General features: G+C 42.4%; 1 protein-coding gene across 1 annotated transcript in view; it reads right to left on the reverse strand.

The window, feature by feature from the left end:
• CACNA1G (calcium voltage-gated channel subunit alpha1 G) overlaps window positions 1–27,780 on the reverse strand; it is a 1,349,169-nt gene that overhangs the window by 122,030 nt on the left and 1,199,359 nt on the right. The window contains exons 29-30 of the mRNA XM_078654430.1: window positions 15,414–15,547; window positions 12,972–13,042 (exon numbers count right to left, since the gene is read on the reverse strand). Of these exons, the coding sequence (XP_078510556.1) occupies window positions 12,972–13,042; window positions 15,414–15,547 (205 nt within the window). The remainder of the gene's footprint in view (window positions 1–12,971; window positions 13,043–15,413; window positions 15,548–27,780) is intronic.

Genomic DNA, 27,780 nt, shown 5'->3' on the forward strand with positions numbered 1-27,780 from the left:
CACCCAAAAAATGGCTGGCAAGAATAGACCTTCGGGCACTGCCAGATTGCCCTATTGGGCAGTCTATAGGTCAGAAGCAAACTTAATTATGGGTAGGGTCTGAGGCAATATTTAAAGACCTGACCTGGATAACTTGCCCCAAGGCAACATTTATACAACACGAATATCCAAGGGTCTAAAATCAATACTCTGAACACTATGAACTCTAGTATATGTAAACATCTACCTAGGCAATCGTTAAGTGTTTTTCCCTTAATTCCTTGCATATTTATTGTATTTTATGTTGATACTTTATGTATAGTTCTTTTGAACTATTTTTAATTTTTGGTTTATTAAAGAATTGATTTTTACTGTTTTACAATACCTCATTGTCGTATTGACAATAAAATTGTAATTTCATCTTCGAGAATGGTCCTTTGCTCTTATATCATTTCCTAAGACAAGCAACTACGATTGCCTAGGTAGATGTTTATATATAGGAATTTTCCCTGACCTAGGAGTTGCAAAAATATTTTTTGCTCAGGGGGTCCTTGTTTCATACACCACTATGCACTCTAGAACATAAAGATATTATCCGAACTGTTCCGGCTTGGATGACCGTCAGAGGTACCGACGAGAGTGGGGCCTCCTTTTCCCCAGAGCCGCTGCCAAGTGAGGTGAGGTATCCTCCTCATGCACTTCGGCTACTGTCAGCAGTAAGAGATTTGCAGAGGGAAGATAGTACATTCCTGATTGCAGGTGACTCAGTTGTATCTGTTCCAACCGTTTCAAGTGCCCTTGTATTGATAATATCTCTTTTTTTATTTTTATCACATTTTGCAGTAGCAACATAGTAGTGGTCCTGAAGAAAGCACTGGATGAAAAGTTTTCGTATGTGCTGAAACATGTTGACCTCTTTTTCAAACAACAGACTGTTATTTGTTATAGACTGCTGTTTGCACTGATTTTAATTTGGGCTGTGAGAGACATTAATAAAGGTAGGGTTTCTCATGGGTCAATTTTAAATTCACATACCACCTCATCATTATGCACTGCATTCTTTTCCCACACAACTCATCGCTCTCATCTGGTAGTTTAGACAGGAGTTTAGTTTCTGCTCTGGCTACTCTTAAAACATCCTCGGGCTCCCCCATCCTCTGATGGGGTTGTAGCCCTTAGTGTCATTAGCGCAATATCAAGAGGAGACCCAGATGATGAAGCATGTCACCTATCGGTGAGTGATGGGAATCCGTCCACTTAAATAGGACTTTCCATCGTAGTGGTCTTAATCAAGGAAGTTGGCGCATACACAAATATCTTTATGTTCTAGAGTTCATAGTGTTCACAGTCTATAGGTCAGTCTGACATACGTAATAAATTAATGTGTTCCCATACTCACTGGGCGTAATTTCTAATGTTGTAAGGTATCTCATTCCTTCCAGGGATGTTACTCTTGCTGCTTCTAACCTGACCTCTTCACCTGTTCAACTTTTTTTAGGCTGGCGTAAATAATGGGAATGCATATTTTATGGCGCTGTTTACTTGCAGATGGGTTCTGTTTTAGGGTTGAGGTTGTGGAGGCAGAGCCTAATCACATAGGCAGCGCCCACTGGTCTGGACCGAATGAAAAGTGAAAAGGAGAATAACGGAGACAATGTACCCCTCCTACGTGGGTGATAAGCAGCTCTATTAAATTGAATTTTAAACACATTTATACTGCGAAGTAAGCCTGTCTCATTCTTTTTCCCATGTGTCTTTGCTCAATTATTACATCACTTTATTTGATGTGGGTGTCCAACAATGTCTCATTTTTGTACTTATCTCAGAGTGCGGGTGAGTAATTATCAGCATAACCCGGAGAAGGAAGCAAAATTGGCCAGGGGATCGACCTCCACAGGTTAAAAAGAACTCTATTTGCTCACTTTTACGTGAGGTAAGGACTCTATTTTGTAGGAGCCTGAGTTTTGATGTGGGTGTCCAACAATGTCTCAATTTTGTACTTATCTCAGAGTGCGGGTGAGTAATTATCAGCATACCTCAGAGAAGGAAGCAAAATTGGCCAGGGGATCGACCTTCACAGGTTAAAAAGAACTCTATTTGCTCACTTGTACGTGAGGTAAGGACTCTATTTCGTAGGAGGCTGAGTTTTCAGTTTAACTTGTTACCAATCTTACTACATTGTCCTGTAAATATAGCTTGAGGTTTTACATACCAGACGGGGTGTCATTCTGGCAGCAACTCGAAATCCTCCTTTGGCCTCCTTCCACGAGGATAATAAGGACCCATTTTTAGGGCCTGGATTGGCAGTGCATCTGTCAGGCCAGACCGCAAAGAATCCCGAACAAAGGAATTTTAAGAAGCAGCACTGAGTGAGAACTTAAGTTGAAACTTCATGTTAATCTTATCTTCTTCTCTACAGGTTTTTGATTGGGTAGTAGGTGGTGCGTCCAGCAAAAAAGAGTGCTTGCATTGCACCTTTCTTGGTGGAAAACTGATGCTCGGTTTAGTAGGCCTGAGATAGATATGGTGACAAGCCAATGATAAAAGATAGACTTGGTTGGTTTGTTGGGGAAATTCTTGTCTGATGCTACTGGTCTGATCTGGTTCTTATGAAAAGTTATGACAAAGGCAGAAGGCATGACATTTAGTTTTAAAGGAATATTTTAAACATAATATTTGTTTGAGGGTTGGTTGTTATTATATTCTGGTAAAGCCCACAGACAGGTATTACATCAAAGCTCACAGATTACACACTCATACTATCCCTCTGCAAACACTGGGAGTAAAAGATAAGGGGCCAGATGTAGGTAGCCAAATACCGGTCGGTAACGGCCGAATTCGGCCGTTACCGACCGGTATTTGGCCTTTGACATGTAGGGGGAAGGAAACAGGCCAATTCGGTAATTTTACCGAATCGGTAAATATACCGGTCGGTAAATTTACCGACCGGTATTTTTACAGAATCGGTAAAATTGAGATGTAGGTGGGACTCTTCTGAGTCCCACAAGCCCTACAAATTCGGTATTTTACCATCAAATTCAATTTGATGGTAAAATACCGATTCAGGGGCCAGATGTAGGTAATTCTATTTTACGACTCATAAATACCGAATTTTACCGATTCGGTATTTATGAATCGGTAAAATAGAAGTTCCGAGATTTAGGTAAATCCAGATGTTGATTTACCGAATCGGTAAAAGTCGGTATTTACCGATTCGGTAAATACCGACCGGTAATGCCCATTCATTCCTATGGGCTTTAAAGCCCATAGGAATGAATGGGCATTACCGATTCGGTATTTACCGAATCGGTAAATACCGATTTTCACAAGGGTGCAGGGGGTGTCACTTTGACACCCTCTAGCACCCCCAAAACAGGTTCGGGTGCCATGTGGCAGGCAGACCTGCCCTAAGGGCAGGTCTGCCTGTCATATGGCACAGGTGTGCATGCACACATGTGCATGCACACCGGAATCGGTATTTTACCATCAAATAGAATTTGATGGTAAAATACCGATTTTGTAATGCTTGTGGGACTCAGAAGAGTCCCACCTACATATCAATTTTACCGAATTGGTAAAAATACCGATTCGGTATTTTACAGAATCGGTAAATTTACCGATCGGTAAATTTACCGATTCTGTAAAATACAGGGCCCTACATCTCAAATTGCATTTACCGGTCGGTAACGGCCGAATTCGGCCGTTACCGACCGGTAAATGCCTACCTACATCTGGCCCCAGGTGTGCATGCACATGTGTGCATGCACACCTGTGCCATATGACAGGCAGACCTGCCCTTAGGGCAGGTATGCCTGCCACATGGCCCCCAAACCTTTTTTGGGGGTGCTAGAGGGTGTCAAAGTGACACCCCCTGCACCCTTGTCAAAATCGGTATTTACCGATTCGGTAAATACCGACCGGTAATGCCCATTCATTCCTATGGGCTTCAAAGCCCATAGGAATGAATGGGCATTACCGGTCGGTATTTACCGAATCGGTAAATACCGATTTTTACCGATTCGGTAAAAGGAACATCTGGATGTTCCTACATCTCCCCCCTTCTTATTTACCGATTCTTATTTACCGAATCGGTAAAATTCGGTAAATAAGAATCGGTAAATTTTCCCTACCTACATCTGGCCCAAGATCTGTGAGAATCCTTAAAAAGGCCCTCTTACAGGGAGTTGGCAACCCTGATCAGCCATTAAGTGGATGAACACAAGAATGAGTCAGTGGATGAATGAGTGCAAGCATGACTGACAAAGTCAGTATATTATGATATACTGACTGCCTAAAGGCCTCAGTGACTAACAAGGCACTTTCAGAGTGCATAAACATACCTATAGACTTTGCTAATACTTGCATTAATACAACATTTCCCTACTCTTTAGCAACATTCAGCTGTCACTAAAATTGTGTCTCACATACATTTTTAAAATGAGCCATGATGTCCAGCAGTAATTGTAATGGTTACTAGATTTTAAAAAAGCATATTTTACACATTTCTGTGGTTTAGTTTCTCAGAGTTAAATCACCCCCTGAAATGTATTCACTAAGTAAACTTTAATTCTTTAACCCACACCAATTCAATTTCATTGCTCATACTAACTTTTCCAGCATTTTGATATCCAGTCATTGTATCAGGTGTTCCTGTATTTCCTTTATTTTCATTAATTATCTTCCTTTTTTGTGTAATTTTCCACAAACGTTATGACTCTCATTTGATTCAAGCAACTGAGAGAATCCATAAGACCCTATATGCTTACCAAACCTTCTCCATGAGCCTTAGCAATAGAAATCTGAAACACTTGGCGACTGCAGCACCGTACCCATGCAAATGAGGAAACGTCCCCTGAAGATAGCGCTGGTGCTTTATGTGCGCCAGTGTTATCGGTATTACAGCAGGAGCTGCACAAGCATCTGTGGTCCCTTTCTGTAATACAAAATAGAAGGGGTTCCGCAAGGGAATTATTGATATAGGCAGGAAGAAAGGGGATTAACGTGATCTAAAATAGAAAGAACAAACAACCCTGCCAGGATAAATCACAAAAGGTCCCCTAGGGGATCCACAAAAGTATAAATGGGGTGACATCAACTATGTATCAGAGCCAAAGACATCACTGATGTTTTAGTCCATTATTTATTTATTTTTTTATATATTTTCAGTTTAGACATTTCTTAGATTAGATATATTCCATATACAAACAGTTAGGATTTATTGGATAAAACAGGCAAAGGAGAGAGGATATTTGGTCCGATATATCAAAGAGAAAGGTTAAATCTATATAAGTGTTCCACACACTCCCATACATACAAGGTCCATACACATACACACAAATACTCGGGAATTCAATTAAATACACATTCGCTCATGCACAACATTCACATTTGTACAACAAAGCCTGCAACCGATAGAGGGAATTATGGTTGCATGGGCAAGTGTGCAGTTTATGGAGGCAGTGCTGATGGAAAAAGCGGTGTCCACAGGGACTAGGATGCTGCCGTCCATATGAATCACGCCGACGCGCGTTTCTGTGTTAGGCCGAAGTAGGCCGCACCTTCGTCAGGGCAGGGGTGTACAACCTGGGAGGGGGACACACAAGCGGTGAATAAAAAACATTATATATTTCTTATTACAATGATCACATAAGAATTTAAAACAACCAATTTCAACATAAATAATACATCCGATATTTTGCTCCTTGATGTTAACAGATATCTTTTAGATATGTATGTCAAGGCTCTGATATCATATATTCACTCCCATATTTAGTCTTCCCATGATGGAGAAGCCAGCGGTCATAACATGATAGACCAGGGAGAAGGTGGGTATATCCGCATTCTAAACTTTCAACACTCATTCGCTATCTTTTATGGTTCATTCACACTTATCATAGATGCCGCTACACTTCCCTAAAATGTTCACAAAGGTATACCATCATGGTGCCAGAGTGGGCTTATATATAAAATATAAGCCATAAATGTTTTTTCTTTAGATATTCATCGAAAGTTGCTATCGCTATACCTAGGCGGGGCCGGGATAGGCTTAGGTATAGAGTATCTGCCAAAGGTTTTTTTTTTTTTTATGTTAATCAAATGGCGCTATCATAATGGAGAACGAGGATTCCAAGAGGGGTAACACATATGAATCCAGATAACATAAAAGGGTACTTACAAACGGAGAGTCAGGGATGAAGATTGGTAAGAAACCACGTATATCCGGACAGATATTCGATCTCAGGTATTCTAGGCAGTAAAGGGGACAAATATATCCGTTAAAGACACAGCATATTCCCTGTGTTTAACGATAGAATCCAGAAACTTAGACTATTATACTAGGGTTGGAAAGTACCTGATATTAAAGAGATATTCAACCACAGTTGGGGTTCAGAGGGTCCATGATTGATACAGTGCTTCAGTGGAATTTTAAAAATGATAATGGAGTAATCGATTTTTTCTTCCCCATTCAGGTCGGGTTGTGCTAAAGGGGGGATCGTCTGCATGGGTACAAAAGGACAGAGAGGTCGACATGCTTAGAAAATATATGTATAGATCCAATTATTCATTAGAAATTCATAATTTCAGAGTTCTCATTAGTTTTTTAAGAATTCGACCATATTTTTCCTATATATGAGGGTATCTTGTATGCATCAACCTAATTGCTCGTTGGGAAACCCGTAAAGCTAAAGTTGTCAATCTCTATAGAGTAGACGGCCATCTTCTTATATCTCATGTATATATGGACTTTTTATGTCCAATATTCGGCCTGGTTCGAATAAACACGAGAGGGCTCTAGAGTGATGATTACATATTTAAAAGAAGAGGTTAGGGTTCTCATGGCAATTCCCAGTGTTTTAGCTCATCCAATACATTTATATTGTATGGAGATGTCCCCGCATGGAATGTATCAGCATTCTAGGCTTCCGCATAGATGTAATAAAAACTGTGGGGAAATGAGAAAGGCGTCATTATACTGTTTACTGCAAGAAATTAATCACTAAAGGTTTTTGCATCGGGTCATAGCTAGCGATTATTCTTTGTAGATGGAATGATTATTTTGGGACTCGAACAGGGTCGGGTACTGGCCCAACAGTAATATGCAGGGCTCATCTTATTAAAAACCCGATTTCCAGCCTAAAGGGTAACAATAACGGTGAGTTTGTCTGCCGATCAGGACCTCCCTAACATCAGCAGTCCGGTGGAAGAAAATTCCTAGGATGAACATAAACAAACGGGAATAATTATAGCTTCCCACAGGGAGAGCCTCTCGTTCTAAGTGATAAGGGCGTGGATAACGACGGCTTACCGGGGCAGGTTTCAATTGAAGAATTTCCGGGCAGCACGGCGACGGACCCTCGTCTCGTGGTGAATCAGAGTCCAGGGAAGCATTCGAATGATGAAAAAAACGGACCAAAAGCCTTCATTACCATATCGGGCGTCATCTTGTAATGATAGTTTCCAGTCCAAGTAAAGATCAAGAGTAGAGATAGAGAAAGGACCGACAGAGATCGTATCTGCAATATGCGCCATCTTGGAAAGGTCTCAAATATATGTTCTAATGTGGTTAAAGTAAAGGGACAATCCCCGAGTAATGCATAGAGCCTGCTTCATATGATCTATAGATCATACCTGAAGCACCTCCCCAAACTGATTCAAAAAGGACAATAAATTCCCAAATAGAGGGGAGATATAAGGTAGTTAATTACTCTATATGTTCACAGTCAGAATTTCCGTTTAATCCTTGAGAAATTTAAAAATAAAAAAATCTTTTTCAGTATAAGGAAATTCTGACTGTGAACATATAGAGTAATTAACTACCTTATATCTCCCCTCTATTTGGGAATGTATTGCCCTTTTTGAATCAGTTTGGGGAGGTGCTTCAGGATGATCTATAGATCATATGAAGCAGGCTCTATGCATTACTCGGGGAATTGTCCCTTTCCTTTAACCACATTAGAACATATATTTGAGATCTTTCCAAGATGGCGCATATTGCAGATACGATCTCTGTCGGTCCTTTCTTTCTCTCTACTCTTGATCTTTACTTGGACTGGAAACTATCATTACAAGATGACGCCCGATATGGTAATGAAGGCTTTTGGTCCGTCTTCTACATCCACCCGCGATCACCATCTGAATTGAGTTGAACCAATTTTGTGTCCTATATAAAACCGCAGTTTTTTCATCATTAGAGTGCTTCCCTGGACTCTGATTCACCACGAGACGAGGGTCTGTCGCCGTGCTGCCCGGAAATTCTTCAATTGAAACCTGCCCGGTAAGCCGTCGATATCCACGCCCTTATCACTTAGAACGAGAGGCTCTCCCTGTGGGAAGCTATAATTATTCCCGTTTGTTTATGTTCATCCTAGGAATTTTCTTCCACCGGACTGCTGATATTAGGGAGTTCCTGATCGGCAGACGAACTCACCGTTATTGTTACCCTTCCGGCTGGAAATCGGGTTTTTAATAAGGTGAGCCCTGCATATTACTGTTGGGCCAGTACCCGACCCTGTTCGAGTCCCAAAATAATCATTCCATCTACAAAGAATAATCGCTAGCTATGACCCGATGCAAAAACCTTTAGTGATTAATTTCTTGCAGTAAACAGTATAATGACGCCTTTCTCATTTCCCCACAGTTTTTATTACATTTATGCGGAAGCCTAGAATGCTGATACATTCCATGCGGGGACATCTCCATACAATATAAAGGTATTGGATGAGCTACAACACTGGGAATTACCATGCGAACCCTAACCTCTTCTTTTAAATATGTAATCATCACTCTAGAGCCCTCTCGTGTTTATTCGAACCAGGCCGAATATTGGACATAAAAAGTCCATATATACATGAGATATAAGAAGATGGCTGTCCACTCTATAGAGATTGACAACTTTAGCGTTACGGGTTTCCCAACGAGCAATTAGGTTGATGCATACAAGCTACCCTCATACATAGGAAAAATATGGTCGAATTCTTAAAAAACTAATGAGAACTCTGAAAATATGAATTTCTAATGAATAATTGGATCTATACATATATTTTCTAAGCATGTCGACCTCTCTGTCCTTTTGTACCCATGCAGACGATCCCCCCTTTAGCACAACCCGACCTGAATGGGGAAGAAAAAATCGATTACTCCATTATCATTTTTAAAATTCCACTGAAGCACTGTATCAACCATGGACCCTCTGAACCCCAAATGTGGTTGAATATCTCTTTAATATCAGGTACTTTCCAACCCTAGTATAATAGTCTAAGTTTCTGGGTTCTATCGTTAAACACAGGGAATATGCTGTGTCTTTAACGGATATATTTGTTCCATTTACTGCTTAGAATACCTGAGATCGAATATCTGTCCGGATATACGTGGTTTCTTACCAATCTTCATCCCTGACTCTCCGTCTGTAAGTACCCTTTTATGTTATCTGGATTCATATGTGTTACCCCTCTTGGAATCCTCGTTCTCCATTATGATAGCGCCATTTGATTAACATTAAAAAAAAAAAAACCTTTGGCAGATACTCTATACCTAAGCCTATCCCGGCCCTGCCTAGGTATAGCGATAGCACCTTTCGATGAATATCTAAAGAAAAAACCTTTATGGCTTATATTTTATATTTAAGCCCACTCTGGCACCATGATGGTATACCTTTGTGAACATTTTAGGGAAGTGTAGCGGCATCTATGATAAGTGTGAATGAACCATAAAAGATAGCGAATGAGTGTTGAAAGTTTAGAATGCGGATATACCCACCTTCTTCCTGGTCTATCATGTTATGACTACTGGCTTCTCCATCATGGGAAGACTAAATATAGGAGTGAATATATGATATCAGAGCCTTGACATACATATCTAAAAGATATCTGTTAACAGGAATGAGCAAAATATCGGATGTATTATTTATGTTGAAATTGGTTGTTTTAAATCCATATGTGATCATTGTAATAAGAAATATATAATGTTTTTTATTCACAGCTTGTCTGTCCCCCTCCCAGGTTGTACACCCCTGCCCTGACGAAGGTGCGGCCTACTTCGGCCTAACACCGAAACGCGCGTCGGCCTGATTCATATGGACGGCAGCATCCTAGTCCCTGTGGACAGCGCTTTTTCCATCAGCACTGCCTCCATAAACTGCACCCTTGCCCATGCAACCATAATTCCCTCTATCGGTTGCAGGCTTTGTTGTACAAATCTGATTGTTGTGCATGAGCGAATGTGTTTTTAATTGAATTCCCGAGTATTTGTGTGTATGTATATGGACCTTGTATGTATGGGAGTGTGTGGAACACTTATATAGATTTAACCTGTCTCTTAGATATATCGGATCAAATATCCTCTCTCCTTTGTCCGTTTTATCCAATAAATCCTAACTGTTAGTATATGGAATATATCTAATCTAAGAAATGTCTAAACTGAAAATATATTAAAAAAAATAATAATAATGGACTTAAACATCAGTGATGTCTTTGGCTCTGATACATAGTTGATGTCACCCCATTTATAATTTTTTGGATCCCCTAGGGGACCTTTTGTGATTTATTCTGGCAGGGTTGTTTGTTCTTTCTATTTTAGAGTCCCTTTCTGTAATACCAAGTGCCCCTGGGGCACGCAAAGCGGGCACAAACGCCCTTTGTGCTCCCTGGGACACTTTGTGTAATATGGCCCCAGGTGTGAGAAAGAGCTGTTTAGATAATTCTGTACTGTTTATCTTGTAACATCTGGATGAAGGATAGCTAACATCTAACTGGGCTCAGGAGATCGGCACAGTGTGAAGCACCTCATCTGACAGAATTATTTGATTTTTTCATGCCTGTTCAATTCTTTTGGCAGTTTGATTTCATCAATATCAAAGCTTTGTGCATGTTTTAAAGCAGTAACGGAAAATGTGATTTTTTAAATGTAATTGTGTTTTTAAGAGGCAGTGAGAAAATAGCTGTTTAATATTATGTCTTTTTTTTGTTAAATCCATGGTGTGCACACAGTAATATTGTAGACTGCAGAAGTAACCTGCAGCAGTTTCTCACCATTCAATGTTACGCAGAGTGCCACTTTCTTGGTCTGGCATATAGACAGGCTCTAGTAATAAACATAAACACATAATTCTGAATACAGTGTGAGAAAATGGGGTAATAGTTGGGAAGAATGTGGGCCCTTCACATGTAATAAGTTTACATCCTTCCATCCAATGGAAACCAAGTATCCTGTAGTAACACTTGAATTGACTCTCTAAAGGTAGCGGGGCAGAGCTGTCCGATACGTTACTAAGTGGCAGTTGTGTGGGCTAGTACCCCAGTCTGCAAGTATGCAACAAACAACACCTAATTAATCAGTTCCAGTCAGTGTTCTGACTTAAAGTACTTTATTACTCACACACTGCTTAATACTACGCAATAATTTACAAATATATACACAATGATAAGTGAAATACCTATGATGACATACTCCTAATGGTTCACACCCATAGTGAGCTCTGACCTCTAAGGTCATAATATTACCCACAAATACTTGATACAATATAAGGGGTGCAGTTATCAAATGGCGGCCTACTGGCTCTATCAGCGTGTCACCTCACTCAGAAAAGCAAACATATACCATACAAGACAAATGCAACACCATCAAACCCCTAGGAGTGGTACCATCATAGAGTGACATTCATTAAGGCCTGTCATGAATCGGTGTTTACTTTATGATTGTCAATGAAGCATTTCAAAACATGTCAACGACATTCCTTAAGTCATGTACTGATTGACTATTAACCCTGTCATAACCTTGATTAAAGCACACAGCATTCCATTGTCAGTTGTCATTGTCAACAAAGTGTTATAACTTTAACTTAATGTGTGCATGAGTCTATCCTCCACTTTTAGCATGCTGCAAGCGTAGCCTTCGGACCCACCAACACAGGTCCTTGCACTCCAGCGCCTCTGAACGAAAGCTCCAGCTCTAGGAATGCCTGTTAAAACAATATAGCCCCGGGTTCATCCAAAAAACCCTAGGAGACTTAGGGCAACGGATGAGAGAAACTCTGTGGAGGCTCTTTTGGGGGTTGCTGTGCGTCTTGAAGACCCTAGGGAACTGTGCCGCATGTTGTGGTACCCCTGCCATTCCTGGGCATCACTGGAGCCATAAGGCAATTATATCATGCACCCAAGCCGATTCTGAGATGCTCCTTTTACTTCCTGCTTTTTTTTCATTACTGCGGTCTTTAGTTTCATAGCTGGATGCCCGTTCCCACCTGGGCACCCTGGTCTGTCTTTGTTGGGGACCACAGGAGGACCCCCGAAGCCCCACCACCCCTGCCAGTTCCCCGTTCTCACGAGTCGGCTCTTTTTTTGTGGAAAACATGTTATTCATTTTACAACTTCAAATGAGGAAGCAGCATGGTGAGCGCAGAACCAATGCAGAATATAAGTATACATTACACTACAAAAAGAAGGCAGGAAGACATTACATCCTATTCCACGGCCAAAGTCCGGAAAACCCGAGAACCCAATCATCATGTTTGTATTGTGATATTGCCCATCTCACATAATCCCAGAACCCCACCATCATCAGCCCACGGCCTCTCTGTGCACTGCTCTAGCCGTATCCCTCATTCCTCCCACCGGTCTCTCCATATCTTCAAATGTTTCTGTGGACAGCCCTGTGACAAGTATAAATAAACGCAGAAGGTGCAGCAGATTACATGATGAGCTGTGATACTGGTGTCTTCTATTTACTGTGTGTTTGAAGGCTGCTTGGGTATTGACTCCACAGGTACGGACTGGGGCGAAGAAGATGGGGGCAGGAAGAAATTAACCGGTCACTGAAGATTACTGGTAAGTAACCAGTAACCAGTTCAACATCACTTCCAGGCTTGCCATCTGTTCTGCGGAAAGGTTGCCGGCCTGTATTAGACATGTCAGACATTCATGAACATTGCGCAGAGGCTGTATCTCACAAAAGTGCAAATAGGATGCAACGTTCCCCAGTGAGCGCAGATGAATTACCTGAGGTAGTGCCTGAAGAACGGTGTCCAGCAGTGCTCGCATTCCTACAGCCATCTTTAATAGCTTTAGAACTGCAAACAAAAAGTGATATTGTTTGTATCCACAAATGGCATAGTAATTCCGAAATGGACTTTGGAAAACAAGGGCAATGATAATAAGATATAGCGATATATTTAATCAATTCTGAATCATTTTACATGCATAGGTTTACAAGCCGTAGAACAGAAGTCTTGCGCAGACATGAAAAGAAATGTGAATCTTTTATTAGCCAATCAAAAGGCTCCAGCTATTCTTGCACCTTCCCTTCCCCATATCTCCCTCAATCCTTCCCCTGCCCCGGCACTGGATTATTTAAAAGAAGGGGTTGTATGATGGAACCACGCTTGTGATTATATCGCATGCCTTAACAACGCGGTCTTTACTATGATGCGTCTTTACCACGCATGCCTTTACAACGAATTTCGTTATAAAGGCATAATTAGTGAAGGCATACGCATGGTGAAGATTACACCCCTGCCCCCTGCTCTGAGCCCTAAAACCTGGTCCTCTGCCCTGCAAACGACTGCAGCCATAAAAACTACCTAAACCCACCCCCAACCCACCCCAGGCCTAAAAGCGGTCCCCAGCTCTAAATACTGACCGAACACCACCCCCCTGCCCCGAGCCCCAAAAACTACCCCGAGCTCCCCGCCCTGAGCCCTAAAATCCGGCCCTGCTTAACAAGAAGCCTCCCAAACCTTCCTGTTCCTCCTTCCATTCTCCCCACAAATCTGCTTTGAATCTAGAGCTCTGACTGCCATTTCCACTCATATACGCGGTAACGCAAGCAGGCAAGCGTGGTAACGCTTGCGGGTAACAGAACACGTGGTCCCACCAGCATTGTAAATGACAGTTCCCAAAACAAGATATTGTCTGTGTCCTGCTGTGCAGCCCGCTCCCTTTCCTGGCACTAGAGGGCAGGGCAACTGGAATTCTGCTGCGATTTTTGCATAATTATGGATTTGCCGCTTTTGCCACATCATCTATAATCTGCCATATAATCTGCTGATTTTAACACAAAAATATTGTTTCTAGATCAAACATATCAGAATTTACATAACATGTGGCGACTCATGTTCCTACGGACCAGAAGGCTTTGTGCAAAGCTTGACTGGTCATCTTTCATGTGCTTATTGGTGTATTGGGTGTTATATTGGTACTAATTAAGGTGAGCTCTTTTCTCAGGCACTGCTACCAGGTGTAAAGATGACAAAATAATAAAGTAATGCTATGACAAAAGGTGCCGCATTATGCTGCATATTTTGCCTTTCATGGCTGCATAATTTAGTTAACCCTGTCTCATAATATGGTCCTTCTCTGCCACATGATTCCAGTGGTCCTGCTTGAGGGCAATGTCAGTCCCAAATGGCCAGTAACAAAAACAAACGGACGTGTTTGTCTGTTTTCTACTGTCTGTCAGGGCTTGCATTCCGCTTAGTGAAGGAAGGGGCCGGCACAGCCGGGCATGGAGAGCAGCGTGCGTGAAAAGGGTTGAAGATGTGCAGGAGGTGTTTATCTCCTCTTATAAGACGAGCTGCATTCACTCTGGGGGAGAAGAAAAGGTGATGAGGGTATTAGCCTTATTGCCCTTACCTTCAGGGCAATAACAGCCACCATCTATCGTCATCTCAGAATGGGTGTAACTGCATGGGGGAAACTAACACAATCATGCTTAAATAACAGCTAACATTTGTCTTCCTCCGCTCTACATTTAAATATGTTTAGAAAGAACATTCGCCATTTCTAAAAAGCTTTAATTACTTTGGGTCGGCACGACTGGGGCCGCCACTCTGGGTGCCAAGCTTGTGGGGGAGGGAGGGGGTGGACTTGCCATGTGCACTCTGATGGGAGTGGAGGACAGGGCAAACAAGGTGGCGTGACAGGTGGGACAAGAGCAACTTGCAGAGGTCTTTCTGTGCCCAGCAATGCTTAGTAGATGATGAGAATGGCAAGATAACTATGGGGGTTAATGTACTCGTTAGCTAGGTGTTTTATTCAGTCACAGTTTATCACAAAGTAGCACAGAAGGTCAATGTATTGCTGTCTAGCGCAACATGCAACATGCAGATCACAGATGTGTATTCTAGGTCGATAGCTCACAGGGTTACTTCTTTTGGTGCAGAGAACCTTTTGTTACTTGCAATTCAGAAAATACAACCCTTTCTTATATAGCACAGTGAGCTATGAACAGGCATCAAAGAGCTGCCTGCAAACTGCAAGGAATAGGCTCAGAACCGTATTGATTATTTTCTCTATCTTTCAACATTCTGAGGTTGGTAAAACGGTTTCTTTGGGTAGTAAAAGAAATCATGCGTGTATAGACAACTCAAGCCACTGTGTTAAATGCGGCCCTATCTCTAACTTACCATGATTTTTGCCCATGTGTATGAATCATTGACCTACCACGAGCGATGCGCAGGACTCTCATTATTCGGATGATGGTGGGGTTAATGGGTAAAGATGCATTGACTTCAATCTCTTCCAATGTGATTCCCATGATCGACAGCAGCACAATGGCCAGGTCCAGCTGGTTCCACCTGAAAACATCAAGTAGGAGCTTGTCAATTTACCAAAGCACCAGAGAAGACTTTTACTTTACTTCTAAAACAGTACATCTGGCATGAATGTTCGTCTTGCTGCACTGTTTCTAAACTATGAAGAGTATATATTGCATTTGATCACTGTTGGAAATCTCACTTTTGCAGGGTTATCCCAAAACATTTTGCTTCTTCCTCCTTTATTTTTCCTGACCTGTGGCTGTTGGCAATAGGACTCTGGGCACTTTACCAGTACTGATCAGTGCTAAAGTGCATATGCTCTCTGTATAAATAGTTAATGTGATTGGTGATCCATGATTGGCATATTTGTTTTACCAGTAAGGCCCTAGTAAAGTGCACTGAGTGTGCTAGGGCTGGTGATTCAAATGGTACTAGTGGGCCTGCAGCACTGGTTGTGCCACCCACACAAGTAGCTCTAAAATAGTGTCTCAGGCCTGCCACCACAGTGCCTGTAGGCAGTTGCTAACTGCCATGCTGACCTGACCAGTGTCCCCACTGGCCAGGCCTAACCCTTCCCTTTCTGTACACATTGGACACCCCTATGGAAGGCCCAAGGCACCCCCCTGGGCAGGGTAGAGTGTATATGAAAGATGGGGCATGTCCTGATGTAGGTGACATGCCCTGATAGTGAGATACTGCCAATTTTGTTTTTCACTATTGAGAGGGCTATGTTGTCCATAGGCTATAATGGGGAATGCTGTGTATAATGTTTACCTGCATATCTTCCCATAGGAGCAAGATAGAAAATTAAAGTCTGGTATCCCTGAACTCAGAATTTAATAACCTATCTTTTAGGAAGGATGATTTTTAAATCCTGTGTTTGAGAACAACACTTTTAGAAAGTGGCTGTTCTCTTGTCTGACCTTTCTGTGTGCCTTGGCCTATTTGTAAATTGACTGTCTGGTTTGTGAGTGACAGGGGCTGGGGAGCCCCCAGGAGGCTAGATGAGTCAGCCCTAGGCTGAATAGCTGCATCTGCATTTTGAGTGGTGGGAGGGGATAGCACCTGGGCCTGAATAGGGCTGTGCCTGCCTTCCACAATGCTGGCTCCACCTCTTGCTGGGTGGCTGGCGGCCCTGCCCCTCTCTCTGAAAGGAAAGAAGAAGTCAGGAAAACAAAGTGCTCCAGGACTGACCAGAACTGGTTCTGACTAAGCCAAGGCCTCTCTGCCTCCAGAGAACAAAGGAAAGACTGGTATAAAAAGGGCTACCCAGACTACAGAAAATTAGATCATCCTGGAATCAAGAAGGAACCTCTGCAAAGGAGAAAGCTGGAAGACTGAAGGGGAAGGACTTTGCTGTTGCTGTGTCCCCTTGCTTGAAGATATCTCCAAGGGCCTGAGGAGAGCTGGCCTCCTGTTCAGAAGTCCCAGGAACAAAAGGATTTCACCCCCAGCTTCCCCCTGTACTGTATGAGGTCTGCCCTTCCTAGAGTGCTTGATCCAACTGTGGGGCCTCTGGAAGTTGTGCCTGCTGTTTGAGGAGCTGGACAAGAAGAAAAGAAGAAGATTTGCAATTTTCACGCATCGCTTGCTTGCGGAGCGCTTCCCCGACAGTGGGAAGAAACTACCACCGCCGCGAAGATCAAGATCGTTGCAGCGCCTTTTGCCGCTGCAAGAACCGACACATTGTTCGCTTGCGGAACGCTTCGCCCCGGGGCGGGAAGATTCCTGTTGCTGCGAGTATCGTCGCAGAGCCTGTCGTCACTGGGTGAGATCGCCGCACTGCTTTCTTGCGGACCGCATCACGTCACTGCGAACATCGTCGCAGAGCCATCGCATCAAGGGGCCGCGAGAGGAGAAGATCGCGCTGCGTCGCGCATCGCCGCCGCACCTGAGATCATCGCCGTCCCGAAGATCATCGTATTGTGACCGTGCGAGTCGCTTCCTACCGAACCTGCGCACCGGATCCATACAAGGTATCGCATCCCTCCCCATACAGACATGATTCATCGCAACACGCCTGCTGCTTCCTGCGGGGCTGTCGCATCGCCTCCCCAGGGTCTCAGGAGTGATGCATCGCTTGTTGATTAATGCTGCAGCTTCCATTTGGAACTTTTGTTGCATCTACAGGTACTTTGGGCTAAACGTGACGCAACTGTAGACTATTTTGACGCAAATCCTAGAACTTTTTTAAAATCATATTCTTGAACTCTGTGTGTTGGATTTTTGTCATTTTGGTCTTGTGTAGTTTAGATAAAGATACTTTATTTTTCTAAACTGGTGTGGAGTCCATTTGTGGTGTTTTCACTGTGTCACTGCGAGTGTTGGTTCAACTGCTTTACATATTGCCTTTGATAAGCCTGTCTGCTCGTGCCAAGCTAACAAGGGGGTGAGCAGGGGTTATCTAAAGAGTGTATCCCCCTTACCCTGACTAGAAGCAAGGGTCCCTATTTGGTACCTACCTCTGCCAACTAGAGACCCCCAGATCTAACAATCACAAAGATATTGATGGATTTTTTCCCCAGTATGGTCTCTACCTGATCAAAGAAAATAATGCTGGAAAACATATATTCATAAATTCTAGTAGGAAATAGTCGCTGAATAGCAGGAGAGCACCATCCTGTCTACAAGCTGTGCGAGTCATGGCCACAACTGTATTAGGAATTGCCACAAATTGCCAGGGATGTGCTCTATAATGCAAGAATGCTCAAATATACTACGGGTTGCAGCAAATGGTCACCATCATGCCAAGCCACCCAGAGTACACCACAAATGATGTACATTATGCCAGAGACACTATTTTGCCAGGATAGACACCATCATGTTGATGACACAAACAGTATTCCAAGAATGGCCAACATTATGCCTGTAATGGACCACAAATGGCCAAGGATGGTTCACAGGCCACAATAACTGCCCTTGAATGTTCCCCACACCTTGAGGTGTCCTCCTTTTAGTTGGCGCTGTAGAGCACAACAACCGGAGTTTTTCTGTAGCTGGGCAGCAGCCCCAGAAATACAATTTTACTGTAACACCTGCTGAACATCATCTCTATGGCTGTATCTTGCATGGCGTCTCAGTTGGCGCATCACACCAGGGATCACCAGTTGGTGGGCTGAAGTGTGTATCACTTAACAATCACATCTACTAGCCCCTGGCATGCTGGGACTCATAGTGCTCCCTCTAATTGACACCACACCACTGAAGGCATCTCTGGAATTAATAGTTGTAATAAAACGTAAAGGAGCCGAAAACCAGGTCGCTATATGTATGGGTGTGTGTAGCGTGCTCCCATCTGCCTGCATGCAACGATAATCGGACCATTTTTTGTATGTGCTTCAATCCTGACGGATGAATACATGAAGCATAGCAGAGGAGCATAGTTATCTCTTGGTGATGCACTTCATCAGCCGATTACTTCGCCTTTATCACATATGCCAATATAATATCACAGGTAAGTCTAAACCTAGAATTAGCAATACTGTCATATGTAAAAGATATTGGAACACCATTCACTTTTCCAACAAAGTCAGAAGGGCACATGGTACCAACCTGGAGCTGTTTGTAAATATTTAAAGGATCCTGGTATTCCAGAGAAACACAGAGAATTATTCAGAAGATGTAAAGGGATTTTGCTGTGAGGACTTTAGGGGAGCACTTCACACTCTTTTACCAAACCCATTCTGCTTATGCCTCTAGTTACATAAGTTTGACAAAGGGCCGGACATATAAATAGATTTGTGACTGGGCTGTTAGATGTAGGGGGAGTCAAAATCCTTTCACCCAAGGAAAACATTTGTTTCCAGTTTAATTGCAATATTTCTAGGGTAGCTGTTTCTCAAAGAACATGCAAAAATATCTGAAAGCTCCTCTTAAACATGCATATTTTCCTCCCAATAGCATATAAGACTTCTAATAGCAGCCTACACTGAGCGGCCATTGAGTTAAAATCCATTGAGGCTGGTCGGTGGGGCGGAGGGGGGCGGGTCAGAGCAGTTCTTCATTAGAAGCAGTTCTTGACGTACAACGTAAGTCCTACAGAAGAACTCTATGATGGAATGTGTAGGGGTTACATGCAAAAGCTAACTCCCCAGATGGATGGAATTTCTTACTAACTTTCAGATTCTATGCCTCCAGGAGGCTTGGGTTGTCGCGCCTGTTCATATTAACGGTAATAGAACTTTTCATGTTCCAGCAGTACTTCCTAAAACTGGTAGAGCTAAGGGTGGTCTATGTGTTCAGATCTCTAACTATTTGCCATTTTCCAACATATCCACTGTGACGACCAACTCATATTTTCAAATTATTGGCATCGAAATTTCGCCTTACTATCAGTTTCTGCTTATAAACTTCTACAACAATGCTCTGCTTAGAGACTTATTGATCATCCTTGGGCAGCTGGATCGAGACTTGGATTCCATCTATAGAAATAATATGAAGAAAGTTGCTATACATTGGGGTGGCGATTTTAACATTTATTTGTGCCCTTTGCCTTCCAACAATGTCTGCGGCTTGATGGACAACCACGATTGTGAGCAGTCACGTTTTATTCATAATGGCTGTATTACTAAACTAAATGATCTGTTGTTTAAATATGAACATGCCTTTTGTAATGCACTGTGTGACCCTTTAGTCCCTTTTAAGTGCACTTTTAATGGAAGTGGTTATCACATCGTTCTTCCCCATTGCTGTCTAATTTTCTCACACATAGTATTTCTTTGCATGACCTCCACCCACAGAGTGTCAATTTAAGTTTCAGCTGTGTGACGAAACAAGAAATGGTAGATAAACAATGCATTTTCTATAATATTGTACTGGTCAAATGTAATGGTATTGCTCTACACTGAACACAGGTTAATACCAATGATCTCTGGATAGATTGGTAGTTAAATGTAAAGAGGCCTTAGAGGCATGCCTGGATGAAGCTTGTTGTCTCAATGATATTCTTAAAGCCTTCCTTATTATAACAGGCGGGATTAAGGAATGTCAAATGGTCTCCAGGCAAAAATCAACCCACAGTAGTCAAGGCTGGTTTAATTCCACTGGCTCTAGGGCTCTCAAACATCTTAATGAAGCTTTCCATAAATCTCCTAGGTGTACACAAGAAGCACAAATGTGTAGATATGAATACAAACTAGCCCTTAAGGGGAGGAAAAAAGCTCTAAACGATGAAGCTTGGGAGTCCCTCATTGAAGCCAGTCTAAATAAGGACAGCGCAGCTTTCTGGTGTGCTCTTAATGGTCCATATCTAGGTGATGATAGTGGTCCAAGATGATTGCTATTACTGAAACTGATTGGGCGATTGTGGCTGTCATAATCTGTTATCTGCATGCACTATGAAAACTATTAAAAAGATGTTTAAAAAAAGACCTAAGTGGGCGATCCATTACAACAAAATCTATCCTTACCTTAATAAGGTACTGGCAGCAATGGGATCCCCAACTTAGTTCTTGTGCCTGTGGACCCACCTAATAGTTCCATTAGCCTTACATTCACTTTGGACGAGGTTACTAGAGCCATTTTGACCAGCACAAATGAAATATCCGGCGACCTATTCAAGGCAAACGTATCTCTTTGGAATCCCATCTTGACCCAGGTGCTTAGGGCATGTTGTAGCTGTGGATTTTTTAATACCCGGTCAGAGTCACTAATTGTTCCTATTTTCAAGAGAGGTCACAGATCAAAGCCAGCTTTCTACCACCCCATATTATTACTTGATTCTCTGGTGAAAGTGGCAGACCTTACTCTCCTGAACTGATTAAAGAATGGGCTAAAAAACAATGAGATTATTTCTACCTCACAATATGGCTTCTGGAGTTGACTAGGGACTATTGGACAGGGATCAAACCTCAACCTCTTAGTCGGACAGTGCACCTTGATTAAAAAGGGACACGTTTTTAGCTTTCGTCGATCTATCAAGTGCCTTTGATTGTGTTTTACATTATAAATTGTGGTCTATCATGACAGAGCTTGGCCTGGACCCATCTATAATACAGTTTTAGAGGGAACTTTACTTGGGCGTAGGGCCAGGGTACAGTATGGCCTTAATGGAAAATGTAATTGTTAATATGGGAAATCTCTAGGCAACATGTTAGTCAATCAATTGTTTTTATAAGACCCAAAATTAAAAATGATTGTACTCGACCCAATGTACCATTAATAATTATGAAAAGGTTCGATTTTATTAGTACAAAATGTTAAAAAGGAGGCTCAAAATTCATCAATCAATAAGTGGAAAACATACATAAAATAACAAGACAATGTAACACAATAGCAGACATAAATAGTGTAAAACTATATCACAATGGGATTGATGCAACTGTAAATACTTTGATATCGTTGTTACACAATGAAGTATAAATAATCACAAATATGAATATAACATCTCAATGTGTACAGACAATGCACATAACAGAACATGTAACATGCCAATGAGAACTATAGGGAACAAAGGAAAACGGGGAGTTGATAAAATGATACAGTGTTGGTTATTCAAAATATTAATGGAGAATGTAACCGCTCCTTTAATATAGTAAGGAAATTTAGACAAGGCTGTGTCCTCGCTCCCTTTTGGTTCGCTGTGTATATTAAGTTTGGGCACGGTCCTAGCAGAGAACTGTAGAGATCTCCCACAAATTGTCCATGTTCAAATTCCAGCCCTTCTCTATGCAGATGATGTTGCACTCAAGGCCCGGACTCCCCTAGGTCTACAATGGTTACTCACCTGTTTTGTCGACTATATTCAGGATCTAGGTCTATTAGTTAAATTGAGCAAAACCTATGTAATGAAGATGGAAGGAAACCAGCAAAGTGTCACAACCTCATGATCGGTGGCACTACGATTCATTTTACTTCCTCATTTTCCTATTTGGGTATCTTGTTTGAAAAGTATGGTTCCTGGAAATGGGCAATTAATGCTAGGAAGCCACCTTTTATGAAAGCTACTACTGCACCTTATAACTTTGCAACCAAACTTGGCAGGAATCTCCAGAACTAAATGCTAACCATCTACAAAGCCGAGTGTTTGTCAACAGTGCTGTATGGGGTGTGAGTCTGGGGTTTCAGCAATAGTCAACCACAACAACTGGTGTAAAATTCTTTTTATAGGAATCTCGTCTCTGTACCCAAGAGTTGTTCCACTTTTATTAGCCACTCTGATCTTGGGGCCTCCTTTCTTTCTGACACAGCCAGAATCCATCCAATTCTTCTTTGGCACACAATTTGGACTACCAATGACACAGTTCTAGATTGCAAAATCATCAGAGACTGTCTTAAACTGACCTCATGTATTGAAATCCAATGTCTGAATTATATCAAAAAACAGTGTACAGACTTGGGACATCCAGAATACTTCAACCGCCCAGACATATTAGCGTGCATTAGCAGAATGGATTAAAAAAGGACTGTCTATTCCAGTTTGAGGACCTAAGATTGACCTCTGAACTTCTTAAACCCAGTGTGGTTAAAAATTAAATGATGTTGGTCACTTTTGATATGCAACCATGCTTCAAATACATGCATAATGCCCGTCATAGGTTTGTTTTAACTTAATTCAGATCAGACATCTGGTAAACTTCCCTAGTGTTTTTTGTTTGTAATATGTTTATTGCATTTCGTTCACTTTGTTGTACTGAACATGAATAACTTTAACAGCATGCATAAATCATCCGCTGTGAGAACAGAAAGAAGCCATATACAGTATTGTCACATGTAACCAGATAGCCACCAGGAATAGATTGTAGAGTATTCGCCCCACCCAAGTGACTCCCACATTCGGGTGCAGCTGACGGCCTGTCTCATTAAAGAACAAAATATGTGCCATTAGTGGGCCTTGAATATATTGTCTAACATCTCCTGTCATTACCTCAAATGTGTTAGAAAATTTCGCAAGTACATACTTAGTTGAACTTTAAGCAGAACAGTCAGTATGAACAATAAGAACAACTTCCCACCCTACTCCCCCACCCATGTGTTTGTGGGTCTGTGTACAGTGCAGAGTCTCATAGTGTAATACTCTTGTTGCGGGGACAAAGACTCACATCCTTGCCTCTTCAGCAGTTATCGGTTTCATCCCTTGCATACCGCCAAGCAGGACCTGGGAGATGGATTTAACACTCAGCCATCAATCAAACTAATCAGATGGAAGGGCCTAGTGGTAATGTCCAAACGAGAGGGACTCCCTAGTGTATTACCTCGCATGGTGTAAAAGCAGACAATGAAGGGGTACGATTGTCTGTTCGGGACTCCATTTCATCTTGGTAGGTGGCCCAGCATTCTAACAGATTCAGCCCGTCTCCTCTCGTGCACAGTCTTTTGTTCACTATTAGCTCAGCAAGTGCCCAGCGCAGCAAGTTTGTGTTGTGGTTATATCAGGAACATCAGGTAAGTTGAATATATCTTTATTGATATTTCAGCTGAGCCACCAAGCAGAGCAGCCTCAGAGATCCATGATAAACACCAACTGCCTGGGCCAGAACTCCTGGTGCAAAACCCTCACGCAGTGAGTTTCTTTACCAGTGACATTCTAAACAAGCACGGGCTACTACATGGGTCTTCCCTCAAAATAAAAATGTAAAAAAGAAACTTACAACCAAAGGAAAAGAAAAGAAACTAGATAAAATGAAAGCAATATCGGATAGAAATACAGCACCTGTGGGAAGAAAGACTTATAATAAAAAACACATAAACATTAGAAAAATTAAACTTTATAACAAAAAGGAAATTTCCTAACTCGAGCACTACGCCTCAGGACGGGCGGGCCAGCACAATCTAAACTCCCTTCGCCACCCTTGTTTCCAACATCCTTGCATTGCAAACCATTCTTCACCAAAAACACTTGTTCCACAACTGTCCCTTGACAAGTTTCACAGAATTCTCTCTCACATCTACAACGTTAATAGGTGGACTAAACTTGGAAGACCCCCTTCCTTACATGGACAGGTTTCTTAACACAGACGTAATCATCTAAACTGATCTCCATGTTTTTCACAAACTTCTTAGAGTCAAAGTAAGTTTTCTGTTTATTTTGAGCCAAACTCACATGGCCCCTGACACTCTCATTCGTCCATTGTCTGCCTTTGACCCATTGGCTCATCCAACTAGGACAAAAAGAAGTGGAAGTTTCCAACCACATTACAACTCAAAAGGTGAAAACCTTGTGGTTGAATGAGAGGTGGTACGGTAAAACCAAAGCATGCTTCTCACGGAATTGGCAACAACACATTTGTTCGCAATAGCCCATTGTATGCACTCACCAAGCATCCTATTAATCCGCTCAATGAGACCATTTTTCTGTGGGTGGTACAGAGAACGTTTGAGGTGCTTAATACCAGAGGTGAGAAGAAACTCCTCAACCTCACAAACAACAAAACAAGCAACACTATCTGTCACTAAGAACTCAGGAAAACCTTGTTTCATAAACACATCATTTAGAAACTCAACTACAGTTCTTGAACTCACCTCCCTCACAAACTTTACCTCCGGTCACTTTGAGTAATAGTCCAAAAGAACTAAAGAAACTTTGATGATGAATCAAGAGCATGAAACGGACCTAAAATGTTAACTCCCAGCTTCACCCATGGTGCAGACAGCAATTCTATAGGAAAAAGAGGAGGAGTACGCAATTTAGCAGTCTTGTCACAGCTGGAACAAATAACACAAGACCTAATAATCTCATCTACTTCTCTGTCCGTGGAAGGCCACCAGAAAGAGAGACGCACCCTTTTCTTTGTAAAAGTAGCACCCAGATGTCCTTCATGCACATGCTTGATTAAGGTAGCTCTCAAAGTAAGAGGGGGAACAAGCTTGTCTCCTCTCAGTAATAACCCATCTTCAATGGTAAGTTCATCTGCAACTTGCAAAAATGTTTTGAAATCAAAATTCAAGTTCCTCTCCTTGGGCCACCCCTTTTTAACATATTCCATAACTAGACCCAAAGAAGCATCACAACTGAGGGCCTGAAACCACTCACATTCAGAAATTGCATATAACTGTGGAAGTTCCACTGCAGCAACAATAAACTCCTCCTTGTCCTCCTCATCTATGTCTAGTTCATTTTCCACAGTGTCAGAGGAACGAGAGAGAAAATGCGCACACCCATTTTTACTTCCATGAATATATTCAGCACAAAAATCAAACTGGAGAAGTTTAGGGGACAAACGTGCAATCCTAGGAGTAAAACTCCTGACATTCTTCCTACTGAGAATGAAGACCAAATGCTTGTGATCAGTCTGGAGACAGAACATTCTTCCCCAAATGAAGTTTCAAATCTTCATCTCTGCCCACCAGCACGCCAGCAACTCCTTCTCAATGACTGAGTACTTCCTCTCTGAAGGAGGCAAAATCCCAGAGGCAAACCCAATAGTCCTGGCCTCCCCTTCTTTCTTCTGAGATAAAACAGCTCCCACACTACCAATATTGGCATCAACAGTGAGCGTGCAAGTAAGAGAAGGGTCATAATGTTATAACACCGTAGGCAAGACAGGTTGTTGCTTCACCCACTCAAAAACATTCTGACATTCGCCACTCCACTCAAATGCAACACCTCTCATTAACATTTGTGACAAAGGCCTCAACTTGTTCGCAAAATCTTGACTTAACCATGAATAAAATTCCCAAAGACCTGTCGATCGAATCAACCAAACTTGACTTGGGAAGAATCCCATTTTCATTAACTAAATGTCTCAAATATTCAATTTCTTTGGTCATAAAACACATTTGTCCCTACGTAATACCACACCATTAGTCTGGAACCTCGACAAAACTTCCTTTAAAATGGTATCATGTGTAACTCTATCTGGTGCAAAGACAAGGACATCATCCTGGAACACAGATAGCCCTTCGATCCCCTTCAGCATATTGAACATGAGTCGTTGAAAAACTGATGCTGCTGACGCAAGTCCAAATGGCATCCGGACATACTGAAAGGTGCCGAAAGGGGAAACAAATGCAGTAAGATGTCTAGACTCAGGGGCTAACTCTACCTGATGGTAGGCTGATGGTAAATCTAATTTAGTGAAAATCTTCACATCCTTCATACCTGCCAACAGTTCATTAATATTCGGTAGAGGATGGGAATCCACCCAGATTTCTTTGTTCAAACAGCGTAGGTCAACACAGACCCTAAGCTCACCATTCTGCTTGCATGCAACAACCAGTGGAGATGACCATAGGGAGGATTCAACTGGTTCAATTATCCCCTTAGTGCACAATCAAGCTCTTTTTCAAGATCCTGCCTAACACTAAAGAGGACATTTCTCAGCTTATGTTTGGAGTTGCGTCATCTTTCAGAAACATTTTGTGTTGGAAATGCCTAATCTTGCCTAATTCACCAGAAACCACATTGGAAAATGTGTTGATAAGGTTCTCTAATGGCAAGAACCTGTTCTGTTGCTCCAGGCCTGAGCACCATACCAAATAGTCCCTGGTGGAACCAACCCAAGAAGTTCAACCCTTTGTGCGCAACATATAATTTTCCAGCAACCTTCCTCCATTGAACTCCATAATCTCCTCAATGTAGCTAGCCTGACAGATTGAGACAGCTTTACGTTCAGGAGGTAGCAGGGGCCTATTTGGGCAGGTCGTATCATGGAGGTTTAACGTGATCATAGAGATACGAGCGCCAGAGTCAAAAAGAAGTTTCAATACTTGATCTCCCACTAATATCTCTACAGAAGGATCAACGCACATTTCAGGATTACCCCTAATGATCCCATCATCTTGTACAACCACAACCATGTTACTGAGGTCTTTAGTGACATCATCTCCTACGCCGACGACACCCAGCTGATCCTCTCCCTCACCAACGACCCCGCCACCGCCAGAGCCAACCTACACGAAGGGATGAAAGAGGTAGCCGAATGGATGAAGAACAGCCGCCTGAAACTGAACTCAGACAAGACGGAAGTCCTCATCCTAGGATCGTCACCCTCCGCCTGGGACGACTCCTGGTGGCCCCCCGCCTTAGGCAGCGCACCCAAACCATCAGACCACGCACGCAACCTGGGCTTCATCCTGGACTCCTCCCTCTCCATGACCAGACAAGTCAACGCTGTCTCCTCGTCGTGCTTCAACATCCTGCGCATGCTACGGAAGATCTTCCGGTGGATCCCCACCGAGACTAGGAAGACGGTCACCCAGGCCCTCGTCACCAGCCGTCTGGACTACGGCAACTCCCTCTACGCCGGAACCACCGCCAAACTCCAGAAGAGACTCCAGCGGATCCAGAACGCCTCAGCACGACTCATCCTTGACATCCCCCGCCGCAACCACAT

This window comes from Lissotriton helveticus, chromosome 7 (assembly GCF_964261635.1).
Source record: "Lissotriton helveticus chromosome 7, aLisHel1.1, whole genome shotgun sequence".
Lineage (NCBI taxonomy): Eukaryota > Metazoa > Chordata > Amphibia > Caudata > Salamandridae > Lissotriton > Lissotriton helveticus.